Below are 22,665 nucleotides of genomic sequence, written 5' to 3'. Positions count from 1 at the left end.
AAAAATATGTAATAAATTATTACTTATATCTTTATTACTAGTAATCAGGCTACTGATACTAATTAAAAAAAAACTCCCAAAAACAGAATGTTCAGAAATCCTGCAGTGAAAACTTTTAAAAACATATGCGCATACATTCTATTCCGTAAAATAAGGCTTCTTTTTTTCAGGAAAATAGACAAAATTTTCTGATATAAATAATTGATCTTGTCCTTGATCGCTGAACTGCGATCTCATCCAGACAACCTTTTAGTGAAGACCAGGCCAAATAAAACTGTATCTGCCGGTCTATTCTCCTAAAATACGTTTTAAACACGTAGTTTTAAATAAAGATTATAATATTATTATTCTACGCTGTGGGTAAACCATAGCAATGACTTTTATCTTTATTTACACGTGTAATTAAGTATCTTACCCAATGTTAAATAAGCACTATATTTAATTAGATTCATTGTGTTATGGTTTAACGCTTTATGATTCCAATATTATAATGTTATATTAGGTACCTATTTGTATTTAGATTTACTATTAAAATGCATAGGTACATAGGTGAAGAAAAGCAATTTATTTCTATTTCTAATAACTATTTATTTACAAACAAGATATATACAGTGGTATTACTAAACGAAATTAAAAAGTAGCTTAGATCTAAAATAGGCCCTGGAAACATTGTACCAAGGATGCTGGCCAAAAATTATTATTTGTATATGATGCTGGCGGCATTTCCTCGCTGTATCGTAATGTATTTGTATTCAATTGTATTTCTCAGTTTTGGAAATTCACTTAAGTATATTATTGTTACACACCATTCAATGAAATACACAATGACCTTTGAAACACATACTTACTATATTTTTCCAAATATATTTGATTCCTCAAATTATAGAAATAAAAACAATGAAATCTTTGAAATAATTATAAAATTATCATAACTCTGGTCTAAAAATACCATCTCACCTCCTACCATCCCACCTCACCCCATTTATAACCGAACTGCCCTCGTACTCACCCCATTTTACGGAACTTAGGAAACACTTTTTTTTTTTATTATTATTATGAATGGGCTTACTCATGGCCACAGACTAGCCGAGGCGTAGACGTGGCCTACGATGGAGCGAGCTCGCCCAGAAGGTGCCTGTTCACTCTTGATTTGAAGGTTGCCGGGTTATAAGAACACGGAAATATAGACGCCGGCAAGGAATTCCATTCCTTGGCAGTGCGCATAAGGAAAGTAGAAGCAAAGCGCTTCGTGCGAATTGGTGGAATATCTACCAAGTAAGGATGGAAACCGGCCGTGCGTCTAAAAGTCCGATGGTAGAATGGGGACGGTGGAATAAGCTCGTGTAGCTCTTGGGCACACTCCCCGAAGTGCAACCTGTAGAATACCGACAGGCTGGCGACTTTCCGCCGACACTGTGTAAAGAGATTAGATTGCTCTTCTCCCCGACTTCACCATTTAATGTAGGTATCAGAGTTTAACCTAGAGACTGCGTATTGCCTACCACTACCACATACATCTTTTATCCCACTTTTGCATATACAAAACGTAACGACAAACGACATAATTTTGACACACTACATTTCAAAAGAATCATTCTCATGACCCTCTGCTTGGCTCTTCTTTTTCATCAAACACGGTATTTCAATGAACTTAGAATTTCTGATCAAAGTCTCTGCGTCTTCAAATGTGTGAGGAAGTTCCTTGGAAGCCGTTTCTGGAAGATCTAAGACTATCACAACCCCGACCCCAGCTACCCCACCCGCGATCACAAGAGGCAGCCACGTGTAATAGATCTCCAAGTACACTATGAAAGGCGAAATGACCGTCGCAACGTACCCACATATATGTACAATAGACATGCCCGTGCCCCTCACAGCCGTTGGCAGCATCTCGGTGGCCCATTGCATGATCGTGTTGCAAGTGATGTTGATAGCGAATCTGGCTACCACTGTACACAGAACCGACGCTAATCCGCCACCCAAGAATGCTGTCAGCACACTGAACACACAAGCGACAGCAAACGTTGACACTGTCAACCACTTTCGCCCTGTCAAGTCTAAGATAAATGAGACCAGCGCCAAAGAAGGGAACTCAGTAAATGAAACAACCGAAAACGATACAAAAAAGTCGAAATCTAGCTGCCCTATGCTTCTTATTAAAGAGTCGAATGTAATCGTGCAACACATATATCCGAGACATATGCAGATGAACATGTTCCTAAGAAGAGATCGCTTTAAAAGATCAAGTGCACCATACTTGGCCTCTACTTTCTGTTTGGAAAGGCTTGTTTTATATTTTTCGATCAGCTTCAAGGGCACTTCTCTCTTGTTAACTTGACCAATTCTCTGGATTCTTTTAATTGCGTCATCCACACGTCCGACTGCCAAGAGCCATCGGGGACTCTCTGGCATCACAAAAGGTGCCAACACCGCGAATATCATCGGTGTACTCGTGACCACAGATAATACTTTCCAATTATTGCAAGCGAGGGCTATCCATGGATAAACACAAACTGCAATACTATAGAAAATGGCAAAGGGCAGATTCGCTATTATCGTTCTATATTTTGGTGCGACGTATTCCAGCACCAAGAGGTACACCATCAGCATGGAGTTGTCCCAGGACATTCCCATGAAGAATCTGCAAACGGCGAACTGGACGAAGTTTGTTGCGAAGATAGTGATGACGCCAGAGACGCCCCCGATCACGTTGCAAACGGCGGCAGCGGGGAGCCGGCCGTAGCGGTCCGCGATCCATCCGATTAAGAATCCTCCGACGATGGAGCCGACGAAGAAGATGGACTGCGCGGAGGCTTGGTAGCTGTCCTTGTCACACACCCACCCCAGCTCGCTGGAGATGGTTGGATAGGGGATCTCGGTGGAGTTGAACTCCCATCCGTAACGGCAGGGTTCGGTGCGCCATGAGGGGTCGGGAGTGGTGCGGCCGGCGGCCAGCTCGTCGCTCCAGTTGGCGACGTACGCTGAGCACTGCGAGTATCCGAACCTGGCGTCTGTGTCAGCGGGGATAGCCAGCGCTCTCCGCTGCAGTGCGGTCAGGTTCACTAACTCGGGAACATTGCACCAATGGTACGGCGACACTTCAGTGATAAACAGCTGTTGGAAATACGACACGACTCCGAATGCGTAGAAGGGAAATGTGGATATGAATAAGATCTTTTGATACAGGCCGAACTCGCCGGCCGATGACAACAGGTCATCGTAGGTCACTTCTTCAGTTTCTTTCTTTTCTTGTATATCTTGTAGACCGTTTCGTCGCCTCCCCTCAATTTCTTGCATTTTTCGTACGTATGACGCACCTATGGCGTTAAGCGGTGAACTGCGAGATAGTAATGGTTTTATTATAGTCTGTTACAAAATATAAACCCAAGATAAGCGTATTTGAATATATTACTGTTACTGTATCTTGTAAATAAATAAGAGCTGACTCTGGCGCTTATCTCAATTAATTATGACATGACATAACGTATTTTATAAATGCTCGGAAATGCCCACATTTCGTTCGTAATTCAAACACGGGAATTTTATACGTTTGATTGTGAATTTTATACTTTTCCCCCAAGAAAAATATATATTACTGCATAGCTGGGAATGAAAAGTGTGCCGGCCGAAGGTATAGACAAGTGACAAATGTTGAATGTTGAAATGTTATAAATACGAAACATACCGCGCACGTTTTAAGTAAACGTGAAAAGAGCAACAAAACTTCAATGTCTTCAACCTCAAATATACACACAATAGAAAAGTTCCTAACAAGTACAAACATTTCAAGAGTTTGTTTCTTTTGTAAACTTTCTCCTGAAGCTCTACAGCCATCGGCAAAGTATTTCACAATGTTTCACTCAAAAAATTCAACAACAAAAATTTTACTGACAAATAGAGAAAGGCTTCAAGCCTGGAGGCATATTCTGATTTTCCTAACGGGCTATCAATTTGACCTGGATTTGTTTATGGTTATGAGCTGTCAGTGTCAAAAGAGACGTTTCTGTAAGTTTCTGATTAAAGACGATATTTTGAAGCGGCCTTTGTCCAGCAGTAAGACACAAAATACATCATCATCATCATCTCAGCCATAAGACGTCCACTGCTGAACATAGGCCTCCCCCTTTTTTGGGGGGTGAATGCCATAATCGCCACGCTTGGCAGGCGGGTTGGCGATCGCAGTCGAGTACACCGAATTTGAGGGACGCTGCTGCCCGTCCACCGGTGGTCTTGGACGTGGTTTAAGAACATACCCGGGTCCTGGACGTAGTTTAAGGACATACCCGGGTCCTGGACGTAGTTTAAGGACATACCCGGGTCCAAAATACATATGCTATGAAAAAACATTGAACTATTACTAAAGAAGCATATTAAATTTTATTATCATAATTATATAACAAACTTAATACAAGTCCCTTATAAAATAAATTAACTAAAACTAAACCTAACAAAAAATAAAAAATAAAAATCCCTAAAACCTACCTTCTAAGCCTAGGCCCCTCGGCAAGGTGCCCATCGCGCAGGCAGCATTCCCGCGCTGTATAGCGATGGCAATCCTTTGCGCGAGAAAGCTGCCCGCGCGAGAGTCCCCTGTTGCCTCCCTTAACCGCTTACCAAGCTCCTTAAGGAGCCCACGCGCTCTACCCCACGGTCCGAGTGTCTTGACGCCAAAAGCTACGAACTCATAGTTGGCGCCGAGACAGCTGTATTTATGGGCCTTCGCTCGCTCTCGGGCGTCCGCCATTGCCCCGGCATTTCTGCTCGTTGCTTGGATGTAGGACGCTGTCAACGTGTCGGCGCAGGTAGCGTCCCACACCAGCGCGCGGCCCATTCTCCATGGGATTAACGACATCCCGTCCGGGCGCTTGCCATCGTCCCGCGCGATCCGGGGCTCCAGAGCTGCGGGGACGCCGGCACTAACAAGAGCCCTTCTGAGGATGTCGTTGAGGGCAGCGTGGCGAGACAGGCGGCCGGCGCCCGAGGAGCAGGAAAGGCCGTGGTGGCCAAGCCGGTCCACTTGGGCCCCACAAGAAGCACAAGTGTGCTCTGTGCATATGTCGATTCCGAGCCGGAGACCAACGGCTATGCGCAAGGTACCGGGGTCAATTAAAGTCCCCGCGTTGGGCGAGGGATAGGCGTGAAGCCAGTGGCCCGATTCTGGTTTTGACACGGCTAAAAGCCTCGCGCGGTCTTTTCCTGAAGATGTTGCCACGAGAGAGTTCAGAGTGGCAACGCAGGCTATTGTTTGCCGTGCCCTTTGTTGTGTTGGTTTGGGTGGCAAGCTTGGGCTCGGTCCAGCCAGCCAAGCATTCGTGGCCTCATCCAAACACGCGATCTCGCAGTTTGTAGCCGTGGAGGCTTTCAGAATTTTACCTGCGAGATCGGACGTGCTAGGGATGGAGGACAGGAATGCCGGCAAAGCGACATCTGAAACATTTCGAGTACCCAAGCCGCCAAACCTTACCGGTAAACAGGCCTGGGTCCAAGCCTGCTCGCTAAAATGAACGTTAAGAATGGTCTCAATTTGGCATTTTAGGATGGAGTCTATGGTGTTCATATTGGGAAATTTCCAAATGGGACAGCATCGCAGTAGATAAGTAAATTTAGGAAGAAGCAAACAAAATTTTAAAATAAATAGAGCACAGTGACTATTAATTTTGGTTAGGCGGTCCGAATGATTTGTGAATGTTGTAATTGACTTATTGATTAGAGGTGGGATGGCCTCGTCAACGATAGGCGATCCCAGCAGGTGCAAGCTGTCTTTGGGGGTAATTTTGATATTCGGGGCGATGTTATTGAAGTTTTGGGTGATTTGCGATACTGTGAGCGGGTCCGCCCTGTCGGAGATGTAGATATAGTTCACATTTATTATAATTTAATTCAAGGCCAATATCTCGGAACTGATTTTTAATTTTGACTAGATCAGCCAAGACGGTTTGCGAATCTCCACCTATTGTCCCGTCGTCGAGGTACCACACGTTTAATTTTGAATTTAGATTGTGAATTATCGAATTTATAGCCAAACTAAATACTGCTGGCCCAAGAGGGTCACCCTGCTGACAACCAACGGCCGAAAGGATCTCATTGTTTTCTAAAGAACCAGTATTTTGCGCCGTGTGTTGTTGACGGACGGCAAATGTGACGCTCCACGAAAAAGGAACCTTATGGCGGCTGGCGCTTACGTCGCATAGTGCTGCAATAATATTGGAGCGGCGTTAATAATAGCGTAAGCGCCAACCGCCATAAGGTACCTTTACTCGTGGGTCCCAAATAGTAGGAAGCGAAGCGGAGCGTGAATCTCGCGACCGAAACGCGTAAGGGCCATGCATTTCACGGCGCTTACGACGTTTTGGTCGCGCGACCATTTCATTGTTTTGGCACGGTTTCTCTATAGTATTAATAAGCCAATGTAAAAAAATACGCATTTATTACAGTAGGTCAATAGTCATTTAATGCCACTGCCAGCTGCCCTCAGTCCAAAGGGCGCGCTAGCCGCTGTGTTGAAGTAATATGTGCCGGGACTGCCGGCACTGTTGCCCATGTAAGCTACCTCGTTCCCGGCACACAGGCCGCTCTGGAACAGAGTGCGGTTCTCGCATTTGCGGGCTGAAAACAGACAAAGGTTCAATTGGCAGATGGCTGAGATACGCGTCATACTCGTGAACGGGTGCTGTTTGTGGAGACTGGTCTGTTTAACCTAACACGAGGGTTTACTAACGAATGGGCCAAAAACGTTTCCCAAAGTATCACATCCCAAACTATGTTTCCCAAAAAAATGTTTGGCAAAACAACTTATCGCAAATTTTTAGTTAGCAATAGTCTTTTTTGGCAAGTTATTGTTTAGCAAATAATTACTTGGACAAGTTTCATTTTACCAAATATTATTGAGTCAAATGTATCATTAAGCATAACTTACATGTCCCAAAATATTGCTGGCATACAATTTACATACCAATAAAGTGGAGGCTGCAGAATTTTATTTGTCCGGTATTTAACTGATCATTACATATACATAGTAAAATGTAACGTCAAAAGAACATCCTTACTGCCAAAAATATGTAAAAACTAAAACTCTATTTTAATGTAAAATGATAACCAAATTTGTTACATCTCGCTATTCTATTAAAGCAAATAACACCAAAGTAATCGTTGTAACCCAAAAATAGTAAAAAACCACCAATGTTTAAACCACATTTTAGTTTAAAATGTCATGCAAATTTTTTACATCTCGTTATTCTATTAAATTAATTATTCCACTTCGATGACCTTTTTCTTGTACATAGTATTTCGTTTCTGTAAGGATCGCAGTTCTAACCTAACCTAACCCACATTTCTAATAGCATTTCGATTCTGTGAGGGTCACAGTTCTAACCTAACCTAACCCACCCAAATTACATAGAATTTAACGAACCTATATTAACATAACAAAGAGTACACATTTAAATAGAGATGCCTATTTGTCAAATTTGCGAAGTGACAATTTTGACCAAACATCTTTTTGGAATATAATATTAGACAATAAAAAACGTTTGCTAATTAAGTTTTTGTCCTAATAACATTTGACAAAGTAAAATCATGCCAAATGATAATTTGACCAAATAAATTATATGCGAAGTGTAACTTTGCTAAAGGTTCCTATGGGAAATGAAACTATTGCGATAAGTTTGTTGGGAAGTGAAATTTGGCGAAATGTATTTGGCCCAAACGAAAGTACACCTAACACGAGCTATTATACTTAGTAACTTTATTTTTATTAATTAATTACAGTGAGACGCCTCAATCTGCTCTCGTATGTTTCTTTTCTCTTAATAAATGTATTCATTATACAGGATATTGACTCTTGGAGACCCTATACATCTCTAAGGATAACTTGATAAACTATATAATCTTATAGTTCTGACACCTAGAGACATTTACACCTCTAAATATTATAGTTTTTTTTTTGTGTGTTTTGTATCTGTATTTTGTATGTAATTCGACATTAAGAGACCATATATATCTCTTAGTAATTGTAATACGTTAGATTGAATTGTTAGTTTTATTTTATAAAATTGTTGATGTTATTATTTTTGCTTGTATGTAAATTCAATGTTGACGTGTAACAGTGCCTTTGTGGCCTATTTGCTGAATAAATGTTGATGTTTCTGATGTTGATTTATTAGGGACAAAAGTATACTAACACTTTACATCTAGTAGGTACCAGTAGTATATGTCATCATGTCATCAATTACAGTTTATATTTTCAAATTGTCTCTACTTTAATTTCCTGACGACTCCGTATTTTATAGTTTGAATGTAACACTAACTAAAAATAGGTATATCTAGCAAATGTATCATATCATATTAGTATCAATACTTTATAATGTCGTTTTTCGTAAATACGTAAATTGACCAAATCATACAGGATTAATGACTCAAAAGTTTCCACTTCATTAAAGCTGATGCTTGTATGTTGATGATATGCAATTAATCATTTGTTAACGTTTGGATTGTGCTGACACGTGCCCAATTAACACAAAACCTATAATGCGGGCTGTAAGTACACACTCGTCGAGAGCCCCGAGACAGACCGAGAACGAGGAACGAGTGAGTAGGTACATGCTGTTCTTCTCGTCTCGCTCTTTCTTGTCTCGTCATGCGCTTCTCCGCAAGGCTACCGTGAACACTGAAATTCGCAAATTGCGGGGATCTTTCTCTTTTACTCTAATAAAGGCGTAATTAGAGTGACAGAGAAACGGGGATTTTTTTTTCAATTTGCGAATTTCGGTTTTCCGCGGTAGCCGCTCCGATTGGATCGGAGCGGTGCCGAGACTCTCTTCGAGAGACTCTGGACAAGTGTGTACAGCCGACATAATATCTACGCTTATTACGCAAGAATTTGTGCAAATCGACAATCAAGAGTATGTGAATGGATCATGTACTTTAAATACTTATACTGCATGTATTCCAACTCTTGGTCTCGTCTATTCACATTTACGCTACAGTTGTCCCTTGCCTACACACACTTTGAGAACAAGATTCCCTCTGTCCCTCATTCTGGTTGTAGGTATTTTCGAAACGTCAAACCGTCCAGTATCGAGTCCAATTTTAGTTTTAACTATAAGAGAGGACTTACCAGGGAAGTCATCTGGCGCATTAATGGCTTCAGCCAAGAGTTCCCAAGCCCGGGTATGATCACAGGTGGCTAGCAGGCAGCCTGGCTGCGTCATGCCGCCATTAGGATAGAAGTCTTTATGTCCTGGGGAGTAACGTTGAAAATAACACTTTTACTTAGCCATTGAGACGTGACTATATAGGCCCCGTGTGTGAACTATAGTGGGCAGCATAGGAGGCGTCAGATTTTTGGCGCGAGGCGTAAATGTGTCGCTTATGCTTCCGATGTAGCCCACAAGATTGCAGAACCTACTATGCGCAAGGAAACGGTAGATGGTAGCACTTGCTTAGGCAATGTACATGTGCACATATGTTTCCAATTCAGGTCACAAGATTGGAGACCCTCCAACGCGCACGGACCTTATTGTGTTGGAGATAAATAGAGGAAAAGAAGGAATCGTTTACCTACAGGCTCTTTAATCCCCAACATGCCACCATTTGTATGCACAACGTCGACGTACTCCGCATCCCCGCGGTCCAACCGCGCGCCAACGTCAACTTTACTGAAGCATGGTCCGGCAGGATCCAGGCCGGTTATCCGGGACGCCTGCTTCCCTGTGTTCTGCTGGAGACGCTTGCCTGCGACCCCGGCTATGTGGGCGCCGAGACTGTGGCCGATCAGGATCAGTTTTGAAGGGTCTTGGCCGCCTGAAAGGTTTGAGGTTATAAATTAGCGTTTCTAAGTACGTATACAAGTAATGATTATGCCGTGACCACTTGTTACTACCAAGAGTGCAAGTGTGTTGTTAGTATGTTGACTAAAGTCCATTCGGATAAAGGCTACCGATCATTACCTATATTGCATGACATTCTCACGTACTTAATTCTCAAACGAATGGTAAAACTTATAAAGCATTTGCTTTCCAAACATGTTACTCTATGAAAGTAAAAGTCGTTAAGAAGTTTTGATTACACTACTTTACCTAGGTACTCACCTTCAACAAGTTCACTCAAGAAGTTGCCAAGTTGTTCCCCGATGAAGCGAGCGTGCGTTGACGCACTGAAATATTCATAAGATATCGCCCTTCTTCCATCCAGGGCTAACACCTGGAATGAGTAATGTAGGTACTTTCATTTTAGGCACAGAAAACAAACATATTTACTCTTATATATAAATTACGGCGCGATTCGGGAAATAATTTGGAGATTCACTAGATATGAAATAGTAAAGATATGTGACGTTCCACGGCAAAAAGTATATTATGGCGGCTGGCGCTATTATTAACGCCGCTCCAATATTCAGCCGGGGCAACGGTACCTTTTGCCGTGAAACGTCACATATCTTTACTATTTCATATCGAGTGACACGCGTATTCGGGAAACGAGATAATCACCATCTAGAGACGATATAGAGATCAACTAGATTTACATTAGATATCGACTAGATGTGACTTGGATATCTAAGTCATAACTTGTCGAAATCGTTCAAGAGGACCTCCAGAATCGCGGAAACATCAAATTTGACATATCTATCTTACAAATATCTTTAAATTATCCATATCGTAACTTGTTGAGATTTAGTAGAGATCTAATTCATTTCCCGAATCGAGCCGATTTCTAAATCAGTTATTATATCTTTAACGGGTCAATGACGTAATTTGGGCCGAATTTTGTTCGATGGTATAATTACCTATGTTCTCTATTTTAAATAAATAAATATAAATAAATAAATATTATAGGACATTCTTACACAGATTGACTAAGTCCCACAGTAAGCTCAAGAAGGCTTGTGTTGTGGGTACTCAGACAACGATATATATAATATACAAATACTTAAATACATAGAAAACACCCATGACTCAGGAACAAATACCTGTATCATCATACAAATAAATGCCCTTACTGGGATTCGAACCCAGGACCATCGGCTTCGCAGGCAGGGTCACTACCCACTAGGCCAGACCGGTCGGTCGGTATTTTCAAGTGTCGTTGTCGTTTTGTTTGTTGTGTGTATTTTAGTAGGTACTGTTTTAAGTCACACTTTTAAGGTGGAGTTAGATAAGTTTTTTTTTGTCTCTAGTACCTATCAACGCCGTTATTTAGAAACCCAGAGCAATGAAAAGTTTGTCCTGTTCTATATTTCGACGAATATCTCATACTGACCCATTTTTCTGCTTATATAAATTACCTACATGTTAACGGTCAATAAATATACCAAATAAAAAAAAAGTCGGACCAAAAAAAGGCTGCAGCGGATTTGATAGCCCACGCAGTGCAAGTGTCATTTAGACGTCACAATTTCATAGAAGTTGCCCTGCGTGGGCTATCAAATCCGCTGCAGGCTATTCTTGGTCTGACTCTATGTATTATCATACTCATTACCTACTAAGCTATCATATCACGTACTTACTACCTACTATTGAAAATTTTTAAAAACGAGTAGAAATAATACGTATTATAACACTAGCAGAATATAAAATACCTAAGTATATTACCTTATAGCCCGCTTTCTTCAAATACTCAGGAGCTAAGGCATTCACCATCCATCCGTCAGAGCTCTCCAGGAAACCATGGACTAGCACAACGACCGTTTCAGCATTAGACATAAACCTGTTAAGCTTTCTAGCAGCCGTCATGTTGTATTTGATGTTCCCGTTTGTGGTGATGTGGTCTATGGTTATCTCTTGGTAGTTCGTCCGGTTTTTCTCTTGCATTTGTTCGTATGTTATGCCGAACAGACTTTTTAATGTGCCACCTGAAAGGAATTGGTGATGTTAGTTATGACACATTTGAACTTATATTGGGTTATTTGAACAGTGAAAAGAAATGTGTATGATTATTTTTTAACTCTAAAACTTACTAGCTGTACCTACAGTAGTTAATTAAGGCTTATTTTTTATTTTGCCGGACCAAATTATTGTCATAAAGTTATAAACTTAAATATACTTAAACCTTAACAAGGCGGTAACATCATTTGTTACACTTAGTTGAGGCAAACATAGTTTAAGTAATATTTAACTAAGAAGCAATCTAAAATAATTGTGGAAATAATTCGGTTTTAAGCTTAATAGGTTAACTAGTAATGTATGTTCTCTTATGAATAAAATTATTGTGGAATTAAGTTCGGTTCTTGTGGTCCGTTTCAGTTTTTAAGTTAAGAAGCTTTATTGACAAATGTGGTTTTCATTCCCGGCTTTATAATTATTAATGTTAGTCATTTCCGAAAACTTCTAATTTATAGTAACAGCACCAGTCATGGGACATTTAAGAGAAAATTTGGAGTATTTATGATATTTCCCGTATACATGTAAGGGCATTTCTCAGGAGGGCCGTTTTTACGTGTCCGGGGCAGTAATTGATTGAATTTACTGTTCAATAAATCTGAATTAATTTAGGCATGATCTTCAGCTTATATTCTGTCTGGAGTCAAATTATTTATTTATTATTTATATAATACAAGAAAAAGAAATTCAAATGCCAAAAATGATGTTCGGTGGACGTGTCCCGCACCCAGATTCTATGAAACAAAAAATTATTACTCAAGATGGGGCATTAGATCGGAGTTATTATGGGTATTCACGCATAGGGTATTAGTTAGCTTATCATATTCTTTATATCACAATAATGTGTTTGCTCAACACATTGAATAAAACCAAATTTACGATGTGTCCCGGGCTAGTGACTGATATCGGTGTAATTTGCAAAACATGTCAGTACTCCTTCAAAGTTGTAGACCAGGAACTCAGTGTCTCAAACATAGTATGCTTTAGTTGTGCCTTAACCGTTGAATAAAGTAGAGGTACAGTCACAGTACAATAAAGTGATTTTTTAAACGTTTCTCCGTCCTTCGCTGGGTTTGGTCCTATGTTTTTTTGAAATCGGTGGTGCAATTTACTCCGAAAGTTTTAGTGCAATTATCGTTATGTAAGTGATTAAGAAGTCATCGAAAGTACGTAAATCCACCATTAATTACATCTCCTCTGTATCGTTCATGCTATTTCTGTAATTGCTAAAAAGCGATTAATTTTGATATCGCTGGTGTTGATTTCCCTGGTTTCGGTGGATTTTTTGACCACCGATATCAAAAAAGTGATCACTGAATTCAAATCTTGCTTTGCAAACTAGTTTGTTGTACTAATTTATCATGCCTAAAAAGTGAAAGATACGTTGTACAAACGTAAAATCATGTTTGTAAGTAAATTATGTCATAGTAGGTACACAAAATCACTAGTTCACTATGAGTAGTTTTTTAAACCAGACGTATAGACCCAATGTTTCTTTCTCTGTCTTGATATTCTTTTCTAACCAATTAAGTAAATTATATTCGTTGTCCTCTGTATCACCGGAGGCCCTACACCTCGATACCTTTAAACATGTCAGCCATGTTAAATAAATGTAGTCAATTAGATCCCACTTCTTTTAAAATAACTTGTGTATGTAAGTACTATGCAAGGTGAACCCAAGGGACAGGATGTACAGAACAAGGGATTAAAAATAAAATAGCATTCTAATGTCGAGATCGCTTCAAAGGCACTACTGTGCGTACCTACTGATCGATATTTCTAAAGGATAGCCATAGACACAAATTGAACACAGCAAATGTTTTAACAATCCTCAATGTCTTATGTCTTTGTCAACAACTTTGTTACAATTTAGCTCAAGTGTTTGAGGGTGCTGGAGATCATAATTAATTGGTAATTGGATCTTCAAGCATTACTCGACCACTTCAAATATTATAGTTTAAAATTGACGGAGTTCACGCTTTTAAACTCTTTTATTAAATAAAAATACTTGTTTTCCGTATTGCATCACATTGCTTTATAAGTACATTAAATATTTAATGAGCATTGAACACCACTCAAGAGTGTATTGTTTATCGGGTGCAGGTAACATAAGTTTTTTTTAGATGCGTGTGCGGTCGGATTGCGTGAAACAAACATCTTCTCCGTCATGGATATAATAATGCAATGAATAAATGATTATAATGTGCGAATTTATGGTCGACAATGTCGACATGTCTGAAACTCGTTTCAGGACCACACTTCACCCTATTATATGAGGCCAGTCATATAGTGTGGGATATCTTCTAGAGATGTTGATTTACAAGCCGTAATTTGGTTATTTTAAAATCTTGAGTCTACTTATATGTATTAAATTTATGTAAGCTTTCGAGATCATTAGCCTTGTTACTTCGCTTATCAACAAATAGGATTGAAAAATATGTTTAAAATAATTATATAATTGAGATATAAAACCTAAATGTGATTTTGGTGTAAGCATTATTGAATTCGGTGACGCAAATTGATTTCAGTGCCTGCACATGATTTCGGAGTTTTTTAAATCTCAAATATCTTGAAAACTATAAGGTTCTAATGGAGGCCTCCACTACCAATATTTTTTATATTAAGGGTAGATTTTAGGAAATAAACTCGCATATTATATAAGTTAAAAAAAAATTTTGGCACCGAAGTCAGGCACCGAATGTCATCTCTGAGAATCGCCCGTAAATGGTCTACCGCTTAGCGTGTTAAAAGATGAAAGTCCTACCCGTCTTTCATGTTTTAGGCGTGTTGTATCAAAGATACAGCAATTAGTTTCCACATATTTAACAAATTAAAACTATGCTTTTTTTCTCCAGTCATGGACAGCAAAGCTCCAGTAATGGGCCCCCGGTAATGGACGTGGATCCAGTAATGGGCCCCCTATAATGGACATTGCTCTATCAGTATAAAATATTGAAATGGGAAATAAGTTACGGCAAAACAATCAATTTTTGGTATAAGCTTTTATCGCTGAATGTATTTTTCTTTCCACAGCCAATTATTGTTGTATTAGATCCATCGAGACAATTCTAATATACCCAAACACAATTAGTTAGGGTTTATTGCGATAAAGTTCCCATGGCCACCTCCTGTCTCCATCATCAGATTAGGTCCATGTTATCATAATATTGCATTATCATCCGATTTGCATACTTAATTACGTACTTACACAAAATTTCAACTGAATCGGAAATCGAAAAGTGGCTCAAATTCAGCTACCAAGATTGGACCCATACTTACTAACAGGGCAAGTTAAATAAAAGTTTGGAAAAACGATATTAATTTATCCGAAGTCCGAGAATACCTCCTGATTGACATATTTCGTAACTACATTTTATTTCTGTATTGTTTAAACATGAAATTATGGCATGGCAATTGGCAAGCATCATTCTGTCAATTATCCCATCATAGGAGGTACGCAGTTTTACAGCTCCTATAGTGGGATTGGGCCAAATACCACTATTTTTTTACATCTGTGGACTCACAACATAGTGTGTTGTATACCTTATCTCATGGTAAATGCAACTAACGAAACACATTCTAGTTTTCATCAAGTATTAATTAATTGAAATTTAATAAATTAACTCACCTCTCTTAGCGAAGTTGTTAAGAATTCGTAGTGGTATTTTTTTTCAGTGACACGTTAACTTTTGGGTTGACGCCAATTTCTTAAAAAGCAACCAAATTTAATGAAACTTCAAACTGAAACAGCTCTAGGACTCTTATTTATGATAATATACAGCCAGTGTTTATAAACTACTTTTAGATACTTATTTTAGATGAATTATGTTTTTTTGTCCCATTACTGGTTCCACGTCCATTATAGGGTATACTACTATACTAGACAATTCCCAGTTATAAAATCCTTGAAATATCATGAAAGGACCATAAATTGAATAACAGATACCCATGGGACGGTTATACGAATATAATTGGGAACCTATCAAATAAGCAGGTAGGTTAAATTTAACTAAGCCAATTCTGCCGTCCTAAGCTAAAAGGCAGTTTTTCGACAAAAGCTAGTTTCGAGATAATCGCAAAAAACCAACCCAAACATCTTTCTTGAATTTCTACGAAACGGTAAAACTTTTTCCATTTTTTCTTTTTGTATGTGGTAGGTATATATATGTACTTATTTTAGGAATTTATAGTATGTTTTTAAACAGCTCAGTTTTTTTTTAATTTATAAAAAACACTTTAGATTAGTATTAAGCTTAAAAATGTGTAGGTTGTACTAGTCAAGAAGGCGGTAAACATGCGTTATACGGCGTTCTAACTTAGTTACAAAGCAGAAACTAGGTAAAAACACCGTATATGTCACATGCTGCCTTTTTGCTTAGTAACAATGAATAATTCGCACTTGAAATCCTAAGTTAAAAGACCTTATAGCAGCTATTCGGCCTTTTTGGTTAGTATACTAGGACAAATTAAGATTTTGTCCAGATTTTCGACTAGCGTGCTAGTGTAAAAAACCGTATACCACCAAAAACACCGAATATACGGTTTTATAGATTAGTATTTATGGAAGAAATGGGAATAAAAAACAGTCACGTAGTTTAAATGTTTATTTATATACGAACTAAAAATGCCATACTACTAGGCTATTATTAAAAAAACAAGATCCAGCGATTATTTTTTGGATTACAATCTTAATTACCATACAAAATTAACACATAAATTGGGTTATTCCCACTACATAGTTACCATTAAGTTATTACCAGTGATAAGTAATGGGATTTGTTTTCCAGTAGTTACCACTGGTTAAAGGAGGGAATTTTTTCCCAGTAGTTACCACTTCAATTTTGTTAGGGTTCAATAAATCCTCTATATTTATAGTATTCTACTTATACTGTTTTTGTTACTATTGAAATGTAAGAAAATGTTGGTGGTACCTACTAGGGAAAAAATCCCACCTTTTACCAGTGAGAAACAAACTTTACTGTTTACTGGGAAACAAATCCCATTAGTTACCTCTGGTAACAACTTGATGGTAACTCGTGGGAATAACCCGATTTATGTGTTAATTTTGTATGGTGATTAGGATTCTAATCCAACAAGTAATCGCTGGATCTCGTTTTTAGGGTTCCGTACCCAAAGGGTAAAACGGGACCCTATTACTAAGACTTCGCTGTCCGTCCGTCCGTCCGTCTGTCACCAGGCTGTATCTCACGAACCGTGATAGCTAGACAGTTGAAATTTTCACAGATGATGTATTTCTGTTGCCGCTATAACAACAAATACTAAAAACAGAATAAAATAAAGATTTAAATGGGGCTCCCATACAACAAACGTGATTTTTGACCAAAGTTAAGCAACGTCGGGAGTGGTCAGTACTTGGATGGGTGACCGCTTTTTTTGCTTTTTTTTTGTTTTTTTTTTTGCATTACGGTACGGAACCCTTCGTGCGCGAGTCCGACTCGTACTTGCCCGGTTTTTTTAATAATAGCCTAGAAGTATAGTGTTTTTTGTTCATATAATAAATAAACATTTAAACTGTACTGCAAAAAATGTTGGTGGTATCTACTAGGAAAAAAATCCCACCTTTTACCAGTGGTAACTACTGGGAAACAAATTCCAGTAGTTACTACAAAACTGAGTTGATAGTGTACGGTCTTTCTGATTTTATTTGTATCATAGGCTAGATTTACTCGACACTACTAATGACAATACATATACTGCTAATGAGCGTGAGCAACGAAACTTAAAAGAGTGCGCAATAAGCTCAGCCGAATTTTACTTCCCATAAAAACGGAGATTCGTACTTATTTAAAAAAAAAGTGTTGGATTGTAATAAATTGCACATACAATGACATGAGGCATATCTATGCCAGTACCTAATTAGTTTATATTCCAACAAAATTAATGAAATAGAGGAAAAATAAGTTTTGTATGAAAAACTTATATTCGCTGTATTTTTTTAACTATGGTATCTAAAGCTACACATTAATAAAATTACAGGCATAGATATACCTTATCCTTTACTGAGTACAAAGTTTTAGAGCAATCTAGCTAATCGTTTTAAAATGAGAGCGTAACTACAGTTGTACGGAGAACCCAGCTTGCTGCTGATTTAAATCTTAGCAAACATTTATCTTTGTAGGTGACCAGTTTTTGCATACACGTAACTCAAAAAATACATAATGTTTTACCGAATTCGTGGCATCTCTAATAGTTATTTTAGTTCGTTATCAATAGGCATGGAATCATCGAGAGTTTCATCGCACGATAATACGTTAGCGAACTATGTAGTCTACGTTAGCAATAAAATTAATACGAGTGTATTAATTCCTCCACATACTCTGTCATTTATTTAATTCTAAAACGCCTTTTAGCGGTTGTAATTAAAAATCAGATTCACAATAAAAATATTTTTCTATTAGATTACAAACTCATATCTTTGACTATTTTAACATACAACTATTACCTAATACACAAACATACCAACCTATTTTAAGATACATATTGTTTTTTTATAAAACGTAATAGATAAAACTGTAATATATAAATACTATGATAAATAAAACGTAATATAATTTGCAGTCTTTTTAATGTCGTCCTCCCATCTTCCATCATTCCATCAGATGGGAGGACGACATTAAAAAGATTGCAGGCCCGCTCTGGAGGAGAGAAGCAGCAAATAGGGCTGCTTGGAGGAGATTTGGAGAGGCGTATGCCCAACAGTGGGCGCATACTCGCTGAGGAAGAAGAAGAAGAAGATAATTTGCAGTAATTAATTTACGATACGAACTAGATAAAACCTACTTAAGTATTTAATTTAAGTAAAATATTATACATATATATAATATTTTACTTAAATTAAATACTTAAGTAGGTTTTATCTAGTTCATATCGTACCAATAGATTTCGATAAGAAATATATATATAGTATATTTAACTCTCAGTTGGTTTTCTGATGGACCCAGGTTCCATACAAAGATGCCCATGGTCCTATGTCCTGGTTATCTAAATAATTAGGCGGAAAATGTTATACTGCCCGTAAGAATTCTCATTAAATTTCCCTTTAAAACATTTTTCAATAAGATTTAAACTCTTCATAATGTCAAATACCTACTTGGCTTATAAGGAATTCGACCCGATACGTTTAGCTCTAATATCAATTTGATTTTATTTAAATAAAAGCAGTCAAACCGTCCAATGAATAAATAAAACTTAAACAACGTTTGCTGTAGAAAAGTACGTATGAACAATTTTACCATCACAAACTACGCTAGAAAGACGTATTTGCTGTCGAGCGGAAGTATTTGCGAGGCATTTTTAAAGTATATACCTTGATAAAAATGATAATACTCGAAGGTACTAATTGTAAACACAACATATTATTGATAACATATGATGGTAATGCAATAATAAAGTATTTTTTTAACTTTGGCGTTCGGTCAATATTTCGCGCGCAAAAAGCCACCTCCGCTCTAATTCCGGCAGCCACAAGCCTGCGCTTGCGGCTGACGGCTTTTACTTAGCGTAAAGGTGTCTTTCGGCGCGCGGGGAGCATGACGAAGGTTGGAGCATATACTGCGTTATAGACTAGTAAGACGCACTTTCAACCATTTTAAAAGTTTGTTTGCGTTTAATACGACGTCCATACAAAATAAGAAGAACGTATAACAGTTATACGTTTCTAAAGACTATTATGGTGACGTAAAAAAGTTAAGTGATACTAGGCTAAAATGGCGTATGAGACATTTAAACAAAAAAAAATATTATACGATTTTTTAGACTAGTATCAGATCTAAAATTTTGCTCAAGATCCTAATCTTAAAGTGCGTATAGCGTCTTTTACGTATTTTTAGCCTAGTTTTTGGCTTATACGTTATTTTAGGCTAGACATGGTGGATAAGATTTTACGCAAACCAGAGCGTAAAAAAACGTATAGCTGCATATACGTTGTTTTAGCCTGGCTTTGTCAAATAGTCGCTTTTTAGACTAGGAACGAACGAAAATTAGTGCAAATACGGTCTTTTTACGATATTTTTCTCGAAAACTAAGCCACTTATCGGAAAACGGGCCAAAGTGGTCGATGCGTCTCGATCTCTAGATTACGAATATCACAAAAAGTCCATTTTGGCAAAATGTCGAAAAACTGCCTTTTAGCTTAGGGCGGCAGAATTAGGTTAGTTTAGTTCCGGGGTAAAGTTATATTACAGTTTTAAACATGCTACGTACAACTTTAAATTCACATTAGAATTGGGAAATAGTATGGAGATAAGTTGAATCAAAGGCTAGTAAATATAGAAGACTGACAACCGCCCATAAATCACGCCAGGAACGAGTGTGTTCATGCTGCTCCCTTCTCGTCTTGCTCTTCCTTGTCACGTCTCGCGCTTCTGTGATTGGATCGGAGCGGTGCCGATACTTTCGGAGAGACGACACCGACGAGTGTGTACAGCCGACATTAGAGCCGTCTGGACCCGGCCTGGCCCACACCAGACACACAGCCGTCCCCAAAATGACGCGCGAACGACCGTCCCACAAGGTGGGGAGCGACTAGGGTTGCCATATGGAAGAATTAAATGTCCTGATAAAAATCCGGACATCACCCTAAAAATCCGGACATTCCTTGTAACAGAGATTTGGCGTAGCTTTAACGACGCCCCGGCGGCGGCGCGCTGCTTTCTGCGTTGTACTGTATCGTGGATCTACCTTTCCCTCCGCCCGACCCGCATCGCATTCGTTACGCAGTATATCACGTAAACATATTTTTTTATAAGGTCATTCCTAAAAATCCGGACACTTGCTAAGTCTGGCCGCAATCCGGACAAAGGGTCAAAAATCCGGACATGTCCGGACAAATCCGGACGTATGGCAACCCTAGGCGCGGCACGATCCAGGTTCAGCAGCAGGGATGCGGAAGAGCCCCCTCACACGCCCTCAAAAGAGTGTCGAACGACACACGTGCATGATGACTTACATCGATCAGAGCCGGCAGCGATGATGGGGTGCAGTACAGGCAACGCCGCGTCACATAGCGAGCTGAGACTGAACTTAGCGGCGTCGGGTGGCGTCACGCCGAACACGCTCTCTACGAGGCAGCAGATGATGATGACTTACATCGATCAGAGCCGGCAGCGATGATGGGGTGCAGTACAGGCAACGCCACGTCATATTAGCGAGCTGAGACTGAACTTAGCGGCGTCGGGTGACGTCACGCCGAACACGCTCTCTACGAGGCAGCAGATGATGATGACTTACATCGATCAGAGCCGGCAGCGATGATGGGGTGCAGTACAGGCAACGCCGCGTCATATAGCGAGCTGAGACTGAACTTAGCGGCATCGGGTGACGTCACGCCGAGAACGCTCTCTACGAGGCAGCAGATTACGGCTGCGTATTGCACTGCAATCATTAAACATTATGTATAAGGTCCTGCGCCAAAGCAAAGCCGAAAAGCTAGCGCTACATATCAAATTATCTGCCGTATGTACGGCAAACTCATTGGTTAGAGACAGAATTTAATCTGCGACCTCCGAATTGGAAGTCGAACGTCAAATACTCTTAGGCACCACCGCAAAAAAAAAGAATAAGCTTGTCTAATGGCAAAAACGTACGCCCGACCCAACCCAGCTAAGTGGTATATATTTAATACCCCATAACCTAGTTGAAATGCGTCAATTCACTTATTTCCCTTGAGTTTGATGAAGAAAAATATGAAATTACAAATACCAGAACAATAACGGTTCTACATTCAAAACAATATCACTAGAACTAATAATACTTGCTAAAAACTAAGAACTACGAGTACAGTAATGCAACTACTCCACATCAAACTGCAAACTTTAAATTGCGTTTAGTTCATGATTCTATTTTTAACAAATAATATTAAACGTACGTAATATAATATAAAAGTGAAACTCACCACTCATATCGCTCAGCACTAATCAGCATCGCAATACGCGTATAATACCCTTTAATATTCGCCTAGCCGTATAACAGCCAGCAGCATAAAGCCAGCTAACGAGCAGACTTTAAAAAAAACATTAAAAAAGTTCGAAATTCGAACGAAAAAAAATAATCCGATTTTCAATAGTTATACTTGTAACTGGCTGTTAGAGAAATTAAGAGGATTTTTAACGTGAAAGCGCATTTGCCGGAAAAATCCAGGGTTGGAGTTCACTGGTAATCTCGAACGATCCGTGGTCTTTATGCGTTTGATTCGAGCGGTTTTAGACCTTAAATAAATGGTTTAAGGTACATACAGTTGGGTTTTATAAGTTTGTTTTGGCAATACTGTCCGCTGTTGAATGTTGATCCCGTATTTAAAACCTTTCGCGTATTTTGGAGTTAATGATGCGATTTAAAACCGTGCAGACATGTATAAAGCCGTTGTTGTGGATTGTGGGCACACTTGTTATTAACGGGAAAATTAATATTATGAAAATAATTAGGTCGCCTGCAGTTAATCACGCCGCGGCCGGTTTAATTTTTACATTTAGGGTTAAGACAATGTGTTAATTACAATATTGCATGGACACATTATGAATGAATTCATTAAATACTTAAGAAAGATCCATAACTATTGGTGATGGGATTTGAACCCTGGACGTCCAGCTTCGAAGACAGGGTTCCTACTGTTTAGGCTAGGAGGCCGTTCATATTCACCATAGCTAAGACGTCACTTTTCAACCACAAAATATTTTTTATAACAAAGTCGACTCCACATATTCCCCTGTCCGCGGATCACATGCCGATGTGATCATAATAATATCTTTCCATCGGAACAGTTTTGTTTCCG

The 22,665-nt window shown here is 39.0% G+C and overlaps 2 protein-coding genes across 4 annotated transcripts; both read right to left on the bottom strand.

Annotated features, from left to right (window-relative positions):
* Positions 1-23: 23 nt before the first annotated feature.
* LOC134671456 (carcinine transporter-like) lies at positions 24-4,300 on the bottom strand. The gene has a single exon (XM_063529318.1). It carries the CDS (start codon positions 3,295-3,297, stop codon positions 1,576-1,578), a length of 1,722 nt encoding a protein of 573 aa, XP_063385388.1. The 5' UTR covers positions 3,298-4,300; the 3' UTR covers positions 24-1,575.
* Positions 4,301-6,410: 2,110 nt separating this feature from the next.
* On the bottom strand, positions 6,411-22,434 carry LOC134671455 (pancreatic lipase-related protein 2-like). 3 transcript variants are annotated; one of them, XM_063529315.1, is made up of 7 exons: positions 21,790-22,434; positions 21,126-21,269; positions 11,589-11,848; positions 10,089-10,200; positions 9,559-9,801; positions 9,116-9,238; positions 6,411-6,606 (listed from the first exon to the last, which is right to left on the bottom strand). In XM_063529315.1, exons 1-7 carry the CDS (start codon positions 21,794-21,796, stop codon positions 6,446-6,448), a joined length of 1,050 nt encoding a protein of 349 aa, XP_063385385.1. In that variant the 5' UTR covers positions 21,797-22,434; the 3' UTR covers positions 6,411-6,445. The 3 variants fall into 3 exon arrangements, with proteins under 3 accessions (XP_063385385.1, XP_063385386.1, XP_063385387.1); XM_063529316.1 differs by lacking the exons at positions 21,126-21,269; positions 21,790-22,434 and adding an exon at positions 20,985-21,110; XM_063529317.1 differs by lacking the exons at positions 21,126-21,269; positions 21,790-22,434 and adding an exon at positions 20,845-20,970.
* Between the last annotated feature and the right edge of the window lie 231 nt (positions 22,435-22,665).

Source organism: Cydia fagiglandana, chromosome 15, assembly GCF_963556715.1.
Source record: "Cydia fagiglandana chromosome 15, ilCydFagi1.1, whole genome shotgun sequence".
Classification (NCBI taxonomy): Eukaryota; Metazoa; Arthropoda; class Insecta; order Lepidoptera; family Tortricidae; genus Cydia; species Cydia fagiglandana.
This window is presented reverse-complemented; position numbering and strand designations above follow the sequence as displayed.